Source organism: Oratosquilla oratoria, chromosome 23 (genome assembly GCF_046742065.1).
Source record: "Oratosquilla oratoria isolate Oo_2021 chromosome 23, ASM4674206v1, whole genome shotgun sequence".
In the NCBI taxonomy this organism is placed as follows: domain Eukaryota; kingdom Metazoa; phylum Arthropoda; class Malacostraca; order Stomatopoda; family Squillidae; genus Oratosquilla; species Oratosquilla oratoria.
The window spans coordinates 39596732-39618083 of NC_134799.1; the positions used below are offsets into that span (position 1 = coordinate 39596732).

General features: G+C 40.0%; 1 protein-coding gene across 4 annotated transcripts in view; it reads right to left on the reverse strand.

Moving 5' to 3' along the window:
* The window catches only part of LOC143038084 (oxysterol-binding protein-related protein 1-like), a 511761-nt gene that overhangs the window by 378237 nt on the left and 112172 nt on the right, over positions 1–21352 (reverse strand). For all 4 annotated transcript variants that reach the window (XM_076207017.1, XM_076207015.1, XM_076207016.1 and 1 more), the window contains 6 exons: positions 20719–20928; positions 18340–18468; positions 17876–18001; positions 10530–10613; positions 6051–6267; positions 3207–3678 (listed from right to left, as the gene is read on the reverse strand). In XM_076207017.1, the coding sequence (XP_076063132.1) occupies positions 3207–3678; positions 6051–6267; positions 10530–10613; positions 17876–18001; positions 18340–18468; positions 20719–20928 (1238 nt within the window). The remainder of the gene's footprint in view (positions 1–3206; positions 3679–6050; positions 6268–10529; positions 10614–17875; positions 18002–18339; positions 18469–20718; positions 20929–21352) is intronic.

The following is a 21352-nucleotide window of genomic DNA, read 5'->3' on the forward strand; positions in this document are numbered from 1 at the left end:
TGCCTTTGTTTTTTTGGCTACCTCCCTTGTAAGGGGGAAAAAAGCCTTTGGTATATGTATGTATGTATAGATTAAAGAGTGTGTGGGATAGAACAGAGCCCTGTGGTACTCCATTCTTAATGTTTCTGGTGTGCGATGATTGGCCATTATATGACATAAGCATTCCTGCCTTCCAGATAATTGTCCAGCCATCTTTTAGTGCTATTGTGCATGTCTGTGTTATATATTTTGTTTATTAGATTGTGGCAGGGGATAGCATCGAAAGCTTTACAATGTCTAATGTTATAAGAAGCGTTCTATGATGGAGCCTATCTGAATTGATGCCATCTAATATTCTTTGCATGAGGTTTATTAGAAGAGTGTTTGTGGAGTGTAATGGCCTAAAACAGTCTTGTGATTCAGCAAGGGGAATATGTGGTGTGATGAGTTGAAGTATGAGATGTTCAATGACTTTGGAGAGGGTGCAGAGAAGTGTGACTGGGTGGTGTGATGTTGGGATTGTTGGGTCTTTATTGGGTTTTGGGATTGCGATTATTTTCCCATGCTTCCAGATGTCAGGTATAGTGTTGTGTGAATAGCTGTAGTTTGCAATATTTGTGAGTGTGTGTATACCTTGTGGTCCAATGTGTTTTAGGTGGATGTTACTTATGTTGTAAAGGCCAAAGGTGGATGAGTGCTTGAGGTTATGTATTATGTGTTTTGTCTGACTGTCTATGAAGGGTGTATAGTCTGAGTCTGTGGGAAAGTCTTTCTTACGTCGAATGGTGTGTCGGTCATCAGGGTGAGAAGTGAGATGGCTTGTCTGTGCAAAATGATTTATAAGTGTGTTTGCTTGTCTGTTTGAGGGTAAATTATCTGTTGTTGTGGTTATTGCTGCATGAGAGCATGTTGTGTTACTGTTAGATAGTGTAATGCTGTTGAGTGTTTTGTACAATTTGCTGGTGTCTGTTTTGTGATCCAGTGATGGTGGACTGGCTGGTGAGGTTAAATGTTTGTCTAAAAGAGTGCGGAGTGCCAGAGGAAAGAAGTGCCTTTATTCCACTTACAAGGGAAAAGGGGACAAGTGTGAGTGTAGTAGTTTCAGAGGGATTAGTTTGTTGAGTGTAGTTGGGAAGGCTTATGGGAGGGTCTTGATTGAGAGGATTAAGAGAGGAACAGAGAGAATAATTGGTGAGAAACAGTATAGGACAGGTAGGGGTTGCGTGGATCAGATTTTTGTGGTAAGGCAGATATGTGAGAAAGCTTTAGGAAAAGGTAAGGATGATTTGTGGACCTTTATGGATTTGGAAAAGGATTATGACAGGGTAGACAGGAAGACACTGTGAGAGGTAGTGCAGATATATGGGATGGGAGGAAAGCTGTTAAGAACAGTTTAGAGTCTTTATGAGAGTAGTATAGCCTGTGTTGGGATTAGAAATGGAGAGTGAGTGCTTTTAGGTAAAGGTGGGACTTTACCATAGATGTGTTATGTTGCCTTGGTTGTTCAATTTATACATGGATGGGGTGGTGTGAGAGGTAAACACAAGGGTAATGGGCTGGGGGTTGAAGATGATTAAAGAAAATGGAGAAAAATAGGGGATAAGCCAGTTGTTGTTTGCTGATGACAATGTGCTTGGAGCAGGATCAGAGGAGGGATTAAGGAAGTTAGTGACAGAATTTGGGAAGGTGTGTGAAAGAAGGAAGTTAAAGATAAATGTTGTAAAAATAAGATGATGAGATGTACAAGGGGAGAATGTGGCAGTAAATTGGAAGTGAGTATTATGGGAGTGAGACTGGAGGTTGTGGATAGCTTTAGATATTTAGGTGCAAATGTGGTGGGAAAAGGAGGAGTGAAGGTGGAAGTAGGATGTAGATTGTGAGAAGCAAGTGTAATGAGAAACAGACATTTGGGAATGGATGCTAAATAGAGATTGTATGAAAAAGTGATTGTGCCAACAGCACTGTATAGGGCAGAAACATGGAACACAAGAGAAGAATTTAAATGTGTATGAGATAAAATGCCTGAGAAGTATGGTAGGTGTTACTAGGCTGGATAGTGTGAGAAATGAGGTGGTGAGGAGGAGAGTGGGGGTGGAAAGACAGTTGGGAGATGGGGTTGATGAAAGAGTATTGGGTGGTTTGGACCTATGGAAAGAATGAGTAAAGAAAGATTAGTAAAAGAGGTGTGGAAGGCAGAGATGGAAGAAGTGAACATGAGGGGGAGACCAAGGATGAGATGGATGGATGGGGTAAAAGGGGGTGTGGGAAAGAGGGGAATGTCTGTTGAGTAAGGGAGAAGACAGAAGATAGGAGTGGAAAATGGTTATGTATGGATGATGCTGTAATGCATGGGAGTGGATGAGGGGTGAGGGAGTATGTGTGAATGATATTTTGACGCAGAGTTAAAGGATTTCTCCCCATCTCTTTTTCTGCATGAGGGGATGGAGAGGGGGGGGGGTCACCAATTAAAATGAAGTGACCTTGCTCTGGATGTACTGTGTCCTGCTGCAATGCTTCTGACCCAGGTTAGTGTGCAAGATGCAGGGAGGACCCATCATCCAGGAGCCAAGCTAAGTGGGAGGGAGGGGGGTGAATGGGAGTGGAGTATGTGGTAATGGAATGGGTGGAAGTGGATTTTATGCCTTTGTTTTTGGCTACTTCACTTGTAAGAAGGAATTTTTTTTTGTATATGTATGTATTCTGTTTCAAACACTGCTGATATCAATTAGCAAGAATTTTTTTATTATGGACACCAAGTGAGCAAGTTAGAAAGCTCAACTAAGTGAACATCAATGATTCTTCATGGACTAAAACATTAATACTGAAGTTAAATTCAGTACTGTTTTCAACAGATAAAGTAAGATGCTAAAATGTTTTGAACTTAATTAAAAGAAGAAAGATCAACCTATGAAAATGAGTAAACTTACCACCAAAATTTACTTCAAATAAATCAATAGAATCATGCTGTAACACTTCATGATTCTACCTAAACCTTTCTTAAAATACTGACACAAAAGAAAGTACTTGTTATAGAATATTACAAAAATCTTCATGTCTCTAGTTTATAAATAGAGAGTAACAATACCAAATATGCCCTCCCAAATTTCTAAAACATCTTCTTTTCTTCATCTCCATTTTTAAACTTGGTCTTGATTTCACCTTCATCACTACTTCTACATCTTTCTTCTCAAGGTTAAAGGATGCTAGAAGCCAACATAAATGAATACCTTTCTTCAGCTTCAGAGTCAGGTTGACTTTTTCTTCCATCTGTGCCTTCACTCTCCCCCATACCATCATCAGTTGGTGTTGGTGTAGTGGGAGGAGAGAGCTCAATGGTTCTTGTTGCTGGAGGAACAGGTGATATAGTGTAAGTTCCTCCTGGAGGTGATGTCCCTGAGGTTCCTGAAGTTCCTGAATTGGGTGATGGGCCCATGGTATAGTCAATGCTTGTGCCCACAGTTGTTGTGGATCCTGTTCTTGGAGACATTGTGTATGTGCCACAAAGACTTGGATAGTTCTCATGTGGGAGTTGAATAGGATCATTAGGCGAGTTTGGATGAGCTGTGGACTGAACTGATTGGTGTTGTTGTGGTGATTGTGGGTCAGTGGGAAGTGAAGACATACATGAAACAAGAGTGTTGGTTGAACATTCACTCTCAGAAGGTGATGGGATGCTAACTAATGTTCTGCTGTCATCATCTGAAAAGATATAAAGATTAGAATTAATACTCAAAATTGTGACATTCCTAAAAGTCACCATATGTCAACAAATACTATAATGGCACCAAACATTGTAAAAAATATACAAAATTAAATTCTTTAGACTACAGTAATCCCTTGCTTAATCGTGCTTTGTGTTTCACGTCTTTGCTATATCGCGGGTTTTTCAAATTGTATATAAATTCAAATTTCGCGGAATATCTGCCATATATGCCAAATCCGTGAGAAGCAAGACAGCATGGGAAAGGTAAGCTATGCATCATTCTTGGATGCACTGCATTCTGAGACTCACGGTTCCTCCCGCAAATTTCCTTTTGCTTTGTGAAGTGAAATTTTATCTTTGTGAAAACCCTTATGATGACTCCCAAACATGCTGCAACTTTTAAGGCCTAAGCCGCAAAGAAAGGTAATGACGATCGCAGAAAAGGTCAAACTTCTCGATATGTTAAAAGCAGGGAAAAGTTCTGCTGCGGTTGGCCGCCATTACGGCATCAACAAGTCGACTGTTCACTACATAAAGAAGGACGAGAAGAAAATACGACAGACAGTATCAATATTTTTTTTAACAAAGAAGCGAAAAGGGTCGTTACTTCCTGCAATATGACCATCATAAAAATGGAAGCTGCTCTTGCATTGTGGATTGCAGATTGTATGAAGAAGAACGTAGGTTTGGATACCAAAATGATCCGAACAAAAGCAAAGGCCCTTTATGATACCCTTGTGGCTGCTGAGGGACCTGACGACAACGGTGATGAAGAAGAGGACATTGACTACCCCCAACCAGGGACATCGCGTGATTCTCCCAAGAGAGAATGTGGATTCGTGGCCAGCAAGGGCTGGTTTGAGAAATTCCAAGAGAGATTTGGCCTTCGGAGTGTTCCGCTGTACGGTGAAGCTGCTTCTGCTGATACAGCGGCAGCCTAATGCTACATCAAGGAGGAATTCCCCCAGATTATTGAGGAGGGTGGCTATCTTCCTGAACAAGTATTTAATATGGATGAGACAGGTCTGTTCTGGAAGAGAATGCCGTCCTGCACGTTCCTCTTCAAGGATGAGGTAAAGAAGCTGTGTGAAATTGGCTAGACGTCTTCAGAAGGACGGCTTCGATGACGACTTCTAAAGATGTCAACGGCCTCACTGAGTGCCACTCAGAGCCACTGACCGACGAGGACCTCGTTGAAATGACTAAGTCAGCAAGTGAAGAAGAGGACGACGAAAACCTGCAAGAGGAAGAAATAGAAGAGCATGGCTTAACTCTTGAAGGTCTGCAAGACATGTGCAATGTCACTAAGGACCTGCAACGACGGACACAAGAGATGGACAATGACATGACCCGAGCTGTACACTTCAGCAACCTCATCGACAGTGCCATGACTGCCTACAAGAAGATTTTGGCACAAGAGAAAAAACAATGTCAACAACTCCCCATCACCATGTTCCTCACCCGCACGAAGCCGCCAGCAACAAAACCTTCGCCTTTGCCATCGGCTTCATCATCATAGTCATCATTTAAGCCAGATTGCAACAAAACCAATGGTGAATAGAACCCCTTACTATTCGTACATATCGTATGACAGATAGAAAATCAAAAATTTTCAAATGTTTATTTCAACAATTGTTGTTACTAAAACTGTATGTAGCAAAAGGAACTTAATGACTTTTTCCACTTTGCAATATGTTGGTACATATAGGGGATGTGTAACAACTGATATTTCTATGTACAGTACAAGTACTGTACATTTCATGTAACAGAGTTTTGTACAGTACACAGATTAACTTTTCTTTAATACAAAATTGTTTTAAACAGTCTATAAGAGTGTAGGAAAAGGTAATACAGATATAGGGTGGTTTAATATCAGTATGGGGAGGGTTCATAAATGTTTGAATTATATGTAAATAATAAAATATATTGTTGCTATTTCGTGGATTTTCACTTTTCGCGGGTGGTCCTGGAACACATTAACTGTGAGTAACGAGGGATTACTGTATAATAAAATGTCATGTGAACACTAGAACAACTGTTTCATAATCTTTATATATGATTTCACAGAACAATTTCATGCTTCACAACTATGTTATTTTCACTTTCTCCAATGAAGTTAAAAGCTAATTTCAGGCCCTTCTTATCCTTCTCCCCTTCCCCCCTCTTTTTCACTGTTATCAAGTGAAACTGAAGTGTAGTTTAAAACTGCAGATGAAGAAAATAAACATGTGATGGGTAGAATGAAGAAACTGGTTACATGAGATTGAAGTGTATAATGAAAATTAATTTTTGTTCCCAATGCAAAACAATATCTGGTATTACTTGCACATTCAATATAAAGAATTGAAAATTAACTCTTTCATATTACCTTGAGAAAATGCATCAAAAAATTCATCATCACTGGTGTCAAAGAACCTACGAGGCCGTGGAAGGGACACATATGAGTTGGCAGGTGTATTATACGAAGACGAAACATGTGATGCTATAGACTCTTCCAATTCATGGTGTTCAGTGGCAAGGACTCGTAACGATTCCTCCAAAACTCGCACTTTCTCTTTTTCTTCTTTCAACTGCAGATCACGAACCTATGGAGATTTTACAAATATATATAAAACATGCATTTCATTACACCGAATTAACTAAAAACAGTGGGTGAGGAGATCAATCAATTAATCAATCTGCTGCCCTAGGTTTCTTTTGGTAGAGACCAACAGCTTCCAGTTAACTGGCTATGACTGAAAGACAACACATTGTTGCATGCCAGACCCCCTGATATCCATCCCTCTGAATCCTCTCCCCCCCTACAAGGACACAGTCCACCTGGCCAGGCTGCTTTGCAGTCACCATCCAGCCCTTCTAACTTACCAGAAGAGGCTGCATGACAACATTGCTGATAACTGTCCAGGACATAACACTTCACCCCAACACATTAGGGAAGACTGCATTGTACACAATCACGCACACCAACAACACAATATACACTCTATAAAGGAGTTCAGAGAAAACCTCATTCCAGCTGTGGCATTCCTCAGGGAGATGAGACTGTTTGGCCAGACTAGGGAATGACACCAACAACAACAATAACTGTCTATGGTGTCATGTTCCATGATGCGTCACTGACACACAGGGACATGGGTATGGCGCCATAAGCCACATCCTAGTAAGAACCATAGTGCTCGCCATTCTTAGTAAATTGATTATAACAAAGTAGTAGGTTATCTTAAATATGACAATATGATACAAACTTGAATTAGGCTTTTTCTCATGTGAGCATGACTAGTTGCAGGAGAATGGCAAGCCAGTGGCAGAGGAGTACAAAATTAAGATCTCCCTTCAGAGCTCAGAGGCCATGTAAACAAAATAACATGACAAAGTAGTATCCTCGCATATATATTTATGTTATCCCATTTGTTTAGAAAGGTAATTATTGAATTTGTGTAAGTCTTCTTCGCACACAAATAAAGAAGCCAGGCAAATAGTGATAGAATAGGCTTATAAAGGCACACATTGGCACTTTTCCTTGGCACCAATGTTGTGTGGTCATGGTATAAGTTTAAGAAGATGCGGGCACTGAGTCTCTCTGACTTCCACACTCACACTCTGTTCATACCCAACTTCATTGTAAGTTGAAATACGATTTTTATATAATGTAAATTAAATAGGTTTTGCACATCACCTTTTCTTTTTTGTCCAAAAGAAGGTTGGAATTCCATTAAAAGGCAAAATGATCACTCTGGCCAGTGAATTGAAGGAACTGTTCAAATCACAGCCAAGATTTGATACATCAACTCAAATGCAAAGGCTAGTCCATGACAATGGCTATCAGACAGGCCCATAGCTCATTCAGGGAAGAAATTTTGTGTTGTTGCCAAGAGATTGTTGACAACTGACAATAACAGACAGGTGCTCCCCCCAATTAATCCATTATTATGATGCTTGACTATATCATATTTGCCAGCCACCAGAATGTACCTCCATATCAGTTTCACCCTTATTTTACTAGAGCTTAAAAAAAATCTGAAGAAAAAATATCATCTGACCATAAATCTATTGAAAGTTATACTGAAAGGTTTTGCTGAGGAAAACAAATAATTTTGTGCATGGCTATGTGAACAGCAACTGGGACAAAGATATTGTTACATTAGCAGCAATACCAAAAAGGCAATACAGGAAATCCCCTATATATGAAACTTCAATATATGAAGATTCAATGGTACAAAAAGGAAAAGGTGATGACAATTTTCTCTATACAAAAGGCATGTGCCTTAATAGTATGATGGGTATGAAAAAATTATGAAAATACTGTACAGAACCAAGTTTACCACACAAGCAACTACAGTGCATCTCACATATGGCAAAGAAAGTAACTACACACCACTTTGTTCAAATAAAAACAGACTGTGAAAAACAGACTCATTCTCAGTCTGTTCCCAGTCATTACTATAGTAGGGTGTTCATTCATTGTCATCTTGTTATTTGGGTTCTTTTTGCCATGCCTCCCAAGAGGCTCCCCTGCCCACAACTATAATGCACTAGACATTCCATCTGTCTCAACCATGGATACTTCACTTTCTAGAACTTCCTCATCCCAGGATGTTCAAGTAACTTACCCTGTGTCACCTACCTCATCCTATGATTCAGAGGAGGCAAGCTGAACAGCTGCAAGTCAAATGATGCCTTGTCTCTCTCCTCACTCACCTCAGCAATATGTAGTGTCACATTGTGTGGCTCACTACAGTTACACTCCTCCCTCAATTTACAAACTACAGGTAAACGTCGACTTACGATGGCCGCGACTTACAATTGTTCGACTTTACGATGACGACGACGACGACGACGATATGATAATTTAACCCCTTCCATACGGTGCCGCACACGTAGGCGTCATGAGGAGCAAGTGGATTCGCGACGCGGCCATATCGGCGTCTTGATTATATTTATTGTAGTCGCCCCTGTGTTTTTACATTCTTTCAAATGTGCCATGAATCCCATTCTCTGTGGTTTTCAAAATTCGCGGGTGAAAGAGAGAACGATCAATATAAGCGGTGACTATATTTTATGATGCGAGTATTATTACGTCACGTCGTAGGGCTGGCATTGGCTGCTGCCCGCGAGATTTAAGTTCCGTACTAAAAATACATATTATAGTGTTTGAATATGGTAAAAAGGATAAAAATAATTAAATAAACTACTGTACATGTTTAATAGGCTATATTCAGTATCTCTGGTGGTTAATATACAGGTAGGCTAGGTACAGTGACCACGGAACAGTGATACACAAATTGGGGATCGACTTACGATGAAATCGTCTTACGATGGCTCTATCGAAACCTAATGCCATCGTAAGTCGACGTTTACCTGTAGTTACGTTCTTGAAAAACCGTTCGTATATCGAATATACCTAAATCAAGCACTTTTTTCCCATATAAACCCATTATATTATGCGAGATAGGTTCTTACAAACAAATTTCATGTCCCTATAAAGTCATCACATCATTAAATATGCATAATCTTGAATACTGTTCTCTGCTAATTACATACAGACACATAAAATATCAATATGCAAAGTAGATAATAACGTTTAGGAGGCACAATGTCACTTGAAATAATGCTAATAATCCACGATTAACCAAGACCGAGTGAGTAGACTGAGCAGTACACGGCGTTGTTTTGCAAACAATGACAAACTGGGCGGTTGGTTCTTAGTACGTACGTATCTATTTTCACTTTTATTATTATTTTTTTTTACCTGGACATATGGCAGTTTTTTTTTTCTTAATATTTATGATGTAAAAATAATTTTATTTTTTAATATTCATGATTCATAATATTCATGATTCATACAGTAATTTTTTCAACTGGATTTTATTCGTTATGGCAAATTTTTAGTTCATATTTCGATTTTTGGGACAATTTTTTGCTTGTTATAGTGAAAATTCGTACATGGAGTGTTCTTAAATCGAGGGGGGAGTGTATTCATTTTAACTTTTGTAAATAATTATTGAGTAAACACTAATTTTAAGTTAATCTATCTTTTATTGACATTACAACGGTAGATTTAAGAGCTTTACTATCTGTCTAGTACATATTTTAAGAGTTATTGGGGGGGGACTCCTGTAACACATCTCCACATTTTCTTAAAGTTCTTATGGGATAAACTGCTTCAATATACAAATTATCGTTACAAAAGTGTTTAAGGGTACTTATCGCTATCATATATATATGGGATTTCCTGTATTGATCAAACACATTCTACTTACAAATTATTGCCACTGGATTGACCCAAAAGTCACTCAAGGAAGAAATATCATGTTGTTGTCTGGGTGTGGTTAGGGTGGAGTAGTGTGAGATAAAGTGTTTGGTATCTTCTACATGATGGTTGCATCAGGGGCCTATTCTGTATTGGTACTGTTTCAATACTGGATGGTGAACTAAATGCCAGTGTGGTTCTTGCTTCTTTTGGGAAGGATTTTTCTGTGAGGAGTTTGTTGGAGTAGGGTGTTTGGTAGTTGGTCATGTGTTTGTTTTGTGATCTGACTGAATGTTTGTGTATGGATGTGCTGTGTAGAGCAGGTGGCAGATTGCTGTAGATTTTTTAGCAGTATGCTGCTGATGTAGGTTTTTGGAGCATTCAGTTGGTTTTGCTTGTGTTATGTAATGAGATAGATGAGAAGGGTTGAAGGCTCACATTCAAAATTATTATATAAATCTTTTATGGTATACATAAATATTATTTCTATACATATATTTTTTGTGCTACCATCAATAAAGGCCCAAATAGCAAGTAATTTATGGTGGTTAAACCACAACACCCCAAAACAAGCTATGTAATGAACACAATACTTACTTCTTCCTGTTGCTTGAATAATGTAAGGCAATGACTCAAACTAGAAGTCATGTTTCTTGCAGTATTGCTGATTAAAGAAAATTTCTGGAAAAATAGAATAGAATTTTATGTAATATATATATATATATTCTGTTATTATCTCACATAATTTTTCTTCTCTTATTAGTAGAAAAGTATTCATGCTCATTATGACAACAAATATGATTAAAGATTTAAATCAGTACTTGAATGATGTGATATATGGTTGGGGGCTAGGAGGGGAGCTGAAGTAGATAAAAACAGACTAAAGACAGCACTAAAGCTGGGATGTAAATTTGTGACAGAAGTATATACATATATCAAAAGGTCTTTTTCCTCTTATAAAGGAAATGGCTGAACCACAGCACACACACACGTTCAAAAATCTATTTGTTATCCCTCCCATCTTAGTTCTCATGGATGAAGGGTCATCCCTGTTCAAAATCACACAGATCATATCTATAATGCAGCAAGATATAGTACTTCTGCAGTACGGCCCATGAGCAGTGGTGGGCATAACAAAAAAATTGATTGTGATAACTGATAAATCAATAATGATACTTAGTGGCAATAACTGATAATCGGTAACTGGCAATAAATTTATCACCCAATAAGGCGATAACCAATAAATTGATAAATCCAAAATTCTGATACAAGTGATAATGAAATTGATATTTTAAATAAAAAATTGATCAATCCCAATCTTTATTTTTAGTGTTATCTTAGAAAACTTAGAAAAATCTTAGAAAAGTACTGCTTTAATTACATACATATACTAAAGGCTTCTTCCCCCTTACAAGGGAGGTGGCCAAAAAACAAAGGCATAAAATCCATTCCCACCCATTCCATCCCCACATATTCCACTCCCATCCACCCCTCCCTCCCTCTTATCTTGGCTCCTCCTGGATGACAGGTCATCCCTGCATCTTGCCCACAGCCACAGTCTAGACCAGGGTCTGCAGTATGTTCCCCCTTCGTAAACATGAGCATATTGAAGCTTTCATCAGACAGGGAGCTCCTCTTAGCCTTGATGATGTCCTTGCCAAGGGAGAACAAGTGCTCCACCACGGCACTGCTCTGCATTGCCGTGTTGTTCCTCAAGAAGAGGTCAATGAGGACGTTCTCACTGTTGAAGGCTGGGTCTGCCAGACTGTCTGTCCTCTTGGTCTGCAACCACACATTCACAATTTGAGCAGCCTTGGACTTGGTTGACCTGTGATGACCCCCAGTGTCATCCTCTCTGCAGTGACTCACAGTCTATTTCAAAGCTCACTTTCCTCAACAATTTTGCATCATCAGCAAAGAAGTTCATGTAACTGTCCACACCCTCATCCATATCATTCACATATATAGCAAACATTATTGGAGCCAGTACCAATCCCTGTGGAACTCCACTAATCACCTCTTCCCAAGTAGAACTTTTTGAAGGGGAGGGACAAGTTTGAGTTTGTGAGTGTAGTGAGGAAGGTGTATGCAATGATGAGTGGACAAGGAAGGGAAGGAGAGACTTTGGTGGTTAGTAATGAGATAGGAAAGTGTGTGGTGGAGTGGAGGGAAATGTCAAGAATAATATGGGTAAAAATGAAACTGTGATAAAAAATATGGGTATTTGCAAGTGTATATGGTCCTGGTAGTGAGAACAATGAAGAGGAAAAGGAAGATTTTTTAATTGTATCTAAACGAGTCAGTACAGAGTTTTGAGAGATATAAATGTGGTAGCAATGGAGATCTCAATGCTAGAATAGATGAGCCAATAAATGTAGTAGTAAGGAGGTCTTGGGATACCAGGTAAGAGTTATGGTGGTGGAGAAATGTACATTCAACACCTAAAGTGATGGCACTGGGTTTTTTTTCCACAACACAATATAGGCCAACAGAAAAAATATCTATATCATACTTACATTACCTCTAATATCTTATTGGGTGGTCTTTCCTCTTTAGGTAACTCTGGAGATGTATGGATACATATAAAGCCAGGTTTTGAAGGAAGGATAGTTCCAGATTCCTCCAGATCTCCTGAAGGTGGATGTATCACAGCCCTGTGAATGACACTTCATCAAACTCCAGAGGTCTTCTATGGAGTTTAGATTGTGATTATTACCTGGCCAGTCTTTGATATAGTCAATATCCACCCACTCAAACCATTCATTGATCAATTTGGCAGCATGAGCTGGTGCACCATTCTGCATAAATATTTCACTTTTCAGGATGTGAAGTACTCATCTAAGTGGCTCAAGATAGTTCTTTGTTCACTGTGAGATTCTTTAGCAACACCACTAAATAGTACCCAGATGCACCCTAGACCATGACACTATTTGGGTGCTTTACAGTCCCCTTGTGTACTTTAGGAGGTAAGGATCCAAGCAAGGATGTATCCTGACCTTCCCCTCTCAGTTGCCAGTCACTGTGAAGGTGGTCTCATCAGAGCACAAAACTGTCTTCCACTTCTCTGAATCCCAGACTAAATATAAACAATAAAACAGTAGTTTTTTCCTCTTTTGCAATACTCAAATTTGAGGTTGCTAGAGGTGTTTCTGTATCATCTGCACTGAGACATCCTGAAGGAGCCTCAGGTTCTTTTCCTTCATTTCTTTTTGTACTGATGTGAGGATTGTTGTACACCTGATGCTTCATCACCTTCAGGATTTTTCATGAAAGTGGCAGTTGCCGACAAGACTGACCAGTTAAACACCATATGAGGACGGAGCCTTTATTTGTACGACGTTTTGCTTATTACAGCTTTTTCAAGTACTTGAAAAAGCTGTAATAAGTGAAACGTTGTACAGGTAATCCTCGTTTTACGCGGGTTCACATTACGCGATTTCACATTAAAGCGGTGTCCAAAACTAGGGGGTATTCCTCACATTACACAAATTCCTCAGAGTAACGCGAAATCCGGAAAGTTAAAATACGCGGGCTGCGATTTAGTTCCGTAAGGCAGCCGCTAGGTGACGCTAGCTGTTTCCAGCCTCCGCATCCCTCTCGCCACCAAGCTCATTGTTTACCAACGCTTCGTTGTGTCAGCATCTCTGTGTTCATCAAATCATCAGTGTTCTTGTTTACCATGGCTCCCAAGCGCCCAGCGACATTTCCAGCCTGTGATGGTAGGCAGAAGAAAGCAAGGAAGACATTGACATTGGAGCAAAAGCTGGAAGTTCTGGACAGGTTAGATAAAGGGCAGAGAAACAATGTGATTGTGGCGGCAATGGGCCTCAGCGAGTCTACGGTGAGGACCATAAAACAAAACTCCACCAAGATTCGTGAAGCTGCCAAATCAGGAACGCCTCTACAAGCTAACAAGTCATCATATTCTCGCCCTATGGAGATGGAAAGGATGGAGAAGATGCTTGCAACTTGGATTGAGCATCAAAATAAGACTCGTGTGCCGGTTAGCTTGGCGCTGATTAAGGTGAAGGCGCTGTCTATTTATGACAGCATTGAAGGGGACAAGAAGCCTTTTTCTGCCAGCAACGGGTGGTTTAATAAATTTCAAAAAAGGCACAGTTTTCATAATTTGAAGTTGGTTGGGGAAGCTTCTTCAGCTGATGCTCGAGCTGCAGCCGAATTCCCAGAAGAGCTCAAGAAAATTATAGAAGACGGGAATTATTCATCAAAGCAAGTGTTCAACATCGACGAAACCGGCCTCTATTGGAAGAAACTACCCAACCGCACCTACATCTCCAAAGAGGAAGCTTCTGCCCCCGGATTCAAGGCATCTAAGGACCGCTTAACGCTGCTGTTGGGGGCCAATGCAGAGGGCGACTACAAACTCAAGCCAGCACTTGTGTATCACTCAGAGAATCCTCGAGCCCTCAAGGTAAGAGTTGTAAAACTAACCTTATTCCATGTTACCATTTTCTATGCAAAAGATTGTGCGAATGAATTTTTTAGACCGTATAAAATCTTACGTTTCTTTTTTTTTGGCCAGGGTTACGACAAGGCCTTTCTGCCAGTGTACTGGTATGCCAACTCGAAGGGCTGGATGACTGGGGCAGTGTTTGGCGATTATTTCAAGAATAAACTGCACAGGGAGCTGGAGGTGTACTGCAACAAAGAAAACATCCCCTTCAAGATCTTGTTGATTGTGGACAACGCGCCAAGTCACCCAGCATACCTGGCCGATATCAGCAACAACATCAAGATCGTGTTTTTACCGCCAAACACGACCTCGCTCATCCAGCCTTGTGACCAAGGGATAATCTCGACATTCAAGGCGTATTATCTACGTTCAACATTGGCGAACCTTGTGAAAGTGACGAAGCAACAAAACATCTCAGTCCGTGATTATTGGCGGCAGTTCACGGTAAAAGATGCTCTAACCTTCATCAAGGATTCGTGGAGTGAAGTGCCAACATCATGCTGCAATGGAGTCTGGAAAAAATTGTGTCCTCAATTCGTCCACGACTTCAAAGGATACAGCATAGACGACAATGTAGCCAAGGCCAACGTTAAAAGTCTGCGTCTAGCACAGCAAGTTGGCTTCGAGGATTTGGAAGAGGAGGACATCGACAACTTGCTTCAGTCTCACACACAAGAGCTCTCCAATGAAGATTTGTTTGACATCGAGAAAGAGAGAGTGAAAATGATGGAGGAGAAAGAGGAAGCAGCAGCAGCAGCAGCATCACCAGGACCACAGCGAGCCCTCACAGCTGCCAACTTGTCTGAGTGTATGGACTCGTTGATGCATGCAATGAGGGTCATAGAGGAGAATGATCCTAATGTCGAGAGGAGCAGCACCATCATACGACGTGTGATGGAGAACATGGCTTGCTATAATGCTATGTTAAAAGAAAAACAACAAAAGACAAAACAACAGCCGATCACAAACTTCTTCCGACAACGCACACCAAGTCAGCTAACCAGCGAATCGGAGACAGGCACCGAATCGGAGATGGACGCTCCTGATGACCCTGCCGCCCCTGCCTCACCACAAACATCACACACACACACCGAGTCCGATATAGCGCGCAGTGACACGTCAGGGGGTGAAGCCTAGTTAGGAATCTACAATAGTACACAGCGAGCGGTGAGTGTTGTGTTGTTGTCAGTATGGAAACGTGTGAGAGCAACATCTCAGCTTGCGGGATGGTTTCCTGACCCATGATTTTTTTCATTGTCCAAGGGTAATTTTATTTTCATAAAAGTAAAATAAAAATGAATGTAGAAAAAAACTTGAAAGAAATTTATTCATCCTTGAATCGCAATAAGCTGCCGCTACAACAACAACAACAGCGTGCAGATCAGCAGAGGGACGCTACTTATCAAGGCGTAAAGGCCAATTAACCCGTGATCCCATATGTGGTGGTAAATCAACAACAACAAGGCAGGTCAGAGGTTATATGCTTAGCTCGTGGCTCAGCTGCAGGAAGGATTATGGTATTGGAAACACTTGTAACAGCAAAGTAGTGAGTTTAATTCCTCACATTACGCGAAATTCACATTACGCGCTGCCTTTTGGAACGCATCTAGCGCGTAAAGTGAGGACTACCAGTACAAATAAAGGCTCCGTCCTCATATGGTGTTTAACTCGTCAACCCTCAGGATTCTCTCAGAAGTCACTTAAAGCTACCTTGACCTTTTTTCTTTAAATGACAGTTCACTGCTTCCTGTATCCTGCTTTTTTTTGTCCACCTCTGCACACTATGCAGCACTCTAGCAATGCAAAAGAAGAAAAGACTACGTAAATACTTAGTGTAGGATCCAGAGAAGTGAAAGACAGTTTTGTGGGCTGATGAGGCCACCTTCACCATGACTCGCAACCAAGAGGAGAAGGTCAGGTTGTGTCCTAGCTTGGATCCTTAGCTTCTAAAGTACACTAAGAGTATTGTAAAACACTCAGATAGTATCATGGTCTGGGAGTATTTGGGTACCATGGCAATGGGGATTTAGTGGTGTTGCCAAAGAACCTCACTGAACAAAGAACTTTATCTTGAGCTTATTGCTGACAACTTGGATGACCATTTCGCATACTGAAAAAGTGAAATACTTATGCAGGGCAGTGCATTAGCTAACACTGCCATATTGACCTGTGAAAGGTTTAAAGTGGGTGGATATTGACTGCATCAAGGACTGGACAAATAATAATAAAAATCTAAACCCCATAGAAAAGTCCTGGAGCTTGATGAAGCTCCAATTATGGGGCTGCAACACATCCACATCTAGGAAATCTGGAGCAATCTGGAACTATCCCTCCTCCAAAACCTGCTCTGTACACAAACATCTTTAATGTTGCCTCAAGAGGAAGGGCCACCCATCAAAGTATTAAGAGGTAAGATAAGTATGATATAAATACTGTATTGTGAAGCAAAAACATACAGTATCATCACTTTGGGTGCTGACTATGAATACAGGGGTGTTGGGGATCTCAATGCTATAGTAGGAGATGAGCCAATAGATGGAATAGAGGGGAGGTTTGGGATACCAGGTATGATTTACAGTGGAAAGATTATGTGGGAGATATGTCTAGAATGGGAGTTGATTATAGAAATGTTTAAGAGGACCAAGTATAATCATATATGGGAAAGGGTGGTTGATAGGACATTAGTAGGCTATGTATAGATAACCACATGGAAAATTGGAAGAATTCTGGACATCCATGTTTTCAGGGAAGAGAGTGGGGGATTGTCATCTTTTTGGTAGTATGGAAATTGTGGATGTAGGAAAAGTGGAAAAGGAAGAAAATTAAAGGAAGTTGAGAAGTGCTGAAGTAAATAAACTAAATGAGAAGGATAAAAAGAAAGAATACCAAGAGGAACTGAGAGGAGTGTGGGAATTAGTGAGGGATAATAGGGAAACAGGTGATAAAAAATACAAAGATGGTTTGTGGGATAAGGAAGCTGGGAGGGAACAGGAGAGGAAGCAAATGTTAGGATAGAAAGATAAAGCCAGTGGTGGAGGACAAGAAGTGAGCATATGAGGACTGATTGCAAGATAAGACTAGGGAAGCATAGGAGAGGCAAAATGCAAGGTGAGGGAGGCAAAGAGGAGGGCAGATGTAAAGTGGAGCAGGAGTGTGATGGAGACTTTTTAAAATAAATAGATGATTAAATAAAAACATGTTTTGGAAGGAAGTGAAGAGAGCAAAAGGAGTTGAGTCAGAAAGGAAAAGGTATAGGGTACAGATAGATGTTAATGGAAGTAAAGGTGGAAAGGGGATGATGGGTGGAGTATTTCAGAGAATTGCTGAATGTGGAGGAGGTTAGAGATTGATTGATTGTGACAGTATGAGGTGCCAGAAAAATTACTGTGATGGGAGAAGAAAATGTCAGTAATCTTCCATGAAGAGTTATGACATAAGAGAGTGTGTGAAGAGGAGTAATAAATCTTACCTTGAGAATATTATACAAACTGCCTTGCTTTGATTCATCAAGGTCCTGTGCAGCCACAAGAGCCATGAGTTCTTGTAACTGTTGCTCTAAAAGTTGCTCATGAGCTGAAGCATTTTGTAGAGCATCCTGTAGAAATAAAAATACAAAAGTACCATTTGTCAATCAATCACTGCATTTTCAAGCTTGTCCATAAATCTGTAGTCTCACAGCTGTCAAGTCCTCAGGGCTATCAATAGATCTCTACAGAAAGGAAAGCTGGAATGGTGTTTATGCTGTATTTACCTAATTGTACTTAACTGTAATATCTTCAAGTCATGGAAGCAGCTTATCTACAATGTTTTTATAACCATTCAATAGAATTTTTCACTTACAGTTGTATTAACTATCTAAGCATCACTGTCCACCACACTCTATATGAAAATTAGATAGAATTTACAAATCTTAAAAAAAATAAGATGACATACCTGCATACATCCAAGAGGTTTTACATGTCTACTTTCAATATCATCATCATCATCTGTATCAAAGCTGAGCCCTTGTTGAACATAATGTGAGGCAAATCTAATATGTGAGCCAAGAGCTGCTACCCATTTCTGGAAACAAAAAATAAAAAGGTACATATAAAAATACTACATTAATGATTTTATGGACACCCTCTAGTTGCATTATTTTCTTTCAGTACATGTTCTACATTATTGCTGTGGATCTCAAGTCAAGTCTACAGTACATGAATATTTTTCTATTCTCAGCAATGACAGAAAATGTTGTCATATGTTTATCTACCATGCCTTTGCCTTTTTTTACTATACTGTTCTATATTGATTTGCAGGCCAATCTACTGGGGTTCCTGGTCATCTTGGAACCATGGGTCCCTGCAAGAGAGACCTGGGGCAATGTTTTGATTGATTGCCATTCTTAAGATCTAGACTCTTGTTCCATGACATCCAAATGCCCTTTTCATTTTCTACCTTTATTATTTCCTTCTCTCTTAAGCTAAACCACTCTTCTGATTTCCATTGCACCACACATTACCTACTGGCACAAATTCATTTGCCCTTTATGAATCTAAGCCTACTTACCACCATGAATAAAATACCATCATTTACATGCTAATCTAATATTCTATATACATATATATATGCATACCTATCAAAGGATGTTCTCCCATGCATATGGGGGTTGACTGAATCCATGAACACACCCATTCCAAACAAATCAAAACTCAATCATCTCCCTTCCCATCTCAGCATTTTGTGGTTAAAGGATCATCCCTGTCCCTTGCCACATTGTTTGGGTCAAAGGCAATGTAGTAGGAGACAGCATCTCTTCACATGGACCAACAGTCAGAGCTGGTTTGCTCCTATTATTTCATCATATGTTGACCTTTTCCTCATCCAGTGAAAACATTTACAGGGCAGATATGAAGAACACCCCTTCAGGCCATGCCATTCCTTTATCCATTCACAATCTCTCTCCATTCACTCCTATCCTTTCCATTCTCTTTTCTGTGCTTGATGGACATTACTTTTGGATTCAATGCCCCCTTTATCCCATACATCTACCTCTTTCTCAGTCTTCCTTTCAAGTTCACTCCATCCATCTCTACTTTCCATACTGTTTTCTTTAGTCTTCCCTCAGTCGGTCTTTCCATATGCCTAAACCACCTCAGCAATTTTATCTATATACTAAGGGCTTCTTTCTCCTTATAACAGAGGTAGGCAAGTCAAAGTCACACACCCACTACCAATGCTAGAGCAGAGAAGAGAAAGAGGTGATCCACTGACTATATTTAGAATCATGAAAGGAATGGAAATCCTTGACAGGAATGATTTACTAAAAAATGACAATGGAAAAACAAGAGGTCATGAAAAGAAACTAAAAAAGGATAACTATAGAAGTGGTCAGAAAAAGAATAGCTTCCCACACAGAGTGCTGGATATATGGAATAACTTAGATAAAGAAACAGTGTGTGCAAATACTATTCAAGATTTTAAGAAAAATCTTGATGCTGAAAGATACAAAGACCACCACGAGCATAGCTCCCTTCCCGTGTAATACAACTAGGTAAATCCACCACCCTTGTTTCCCTCTCATCTTAGCTCCCTGTGAATGGTCATCCCTGTCACCTGTCCAATGCCTGGGTCAGAAGTAATGCAGCAAGACCCAGCATATCCACAGCATGCCTACTTCACTTACAATGTGACCCATCTGTCCCTTTATGTGGAAATCAAAGACAGGGAGAAATCCCTTTGGGCTCCATCAAAATATCCACACAACCACAATAAAAGCAAACATTGAATTATCATTTTTTTCTTCAACCTTTTAGCCATTACCTGCTTTATAAGGTAGCTAAGTACTGATGCTTTTGTCAGAGCTTAGAGATTTAAGACTACATGCTCTTATATGCACTTATTTTAGCAAGACTTGAACTGCCATTCACCTAGTTTCTTCTTGTTTAGGGTATTAATTGCATCAGTTTTATGTGGTCAATATTTTAGTAATTTTAATGGCATCCCTATGGACAAAAGTCAAGCAGCATTCTCTTATGAATGAAGACTAACCTCTACTCAAAAAAATATACTGACCACTTTTAAATTCTGTTCTCCCTCCATTCTGGTACCCTTCTTAAAAATGTTCTGTACCATCTCTATGACTCCACCTTTTTGATGTAATATTGCCCACATGAATATAGGCACTGGATATTTCTTCAAAATACTAAATATTCTGTCTAGCTACTCATTTCCAGACACTAGTGCCCTAGTCCACTCACACACCACACTACCTAGAATCATCAACAATATGTACTATTAGACATAAAAGACTCAAAGAAATGGTATACATACCTGTCTGTTAATGCTGGCTCTCTGGTGGTCAGGCGTTGCACTAAGCCTATGACAGGTACCATCATTATAATGCACCACAAACATAGCACTATCACCAGGTGCTGGGACCACTTTAGCTCCATCCATGTATTTGTAGTCACGCCGATTGACACCTGAACAAGCATCAGCTCGTTTGTTAAAGAATGTGAGTACCCCTCTTTCAAGCACAGCCTAGAAATAAGAATAAAAAGGGAAGAGTTAATGGTGGAGAGATGTTTGCAGTGTTCATGATAGCTAACACAGTGTTTAGGAAAAAGGTCAAGCATAAATATACATGGGAAAGGGTGGTGGATGGAAGGGTGGTTGATAATGTATTAATGGACTATAATGGTATCCAAAAGAAGAGTAGGAAGAGTTTTGGATGTCCATGTTCTCAGGGGAGAGAGTGGGAGAATATATATTTTTTCTTTTAAAGGAAGGTAAGCTGAGAATGGAGGATAGGCAGAGAAAGAGGAAAAGGGCAGAAAGTAGAGGTGCTAGAAGTAAACTGTTTAAATGAGAAGGAAAAGGAACTGGAATACAAGCAGAAGCTGAGAGAAGTGTGGGAGGTGGTGAAGGATAGATGTAGGAGTGGAGGAATACAGGTGTTTCAAGA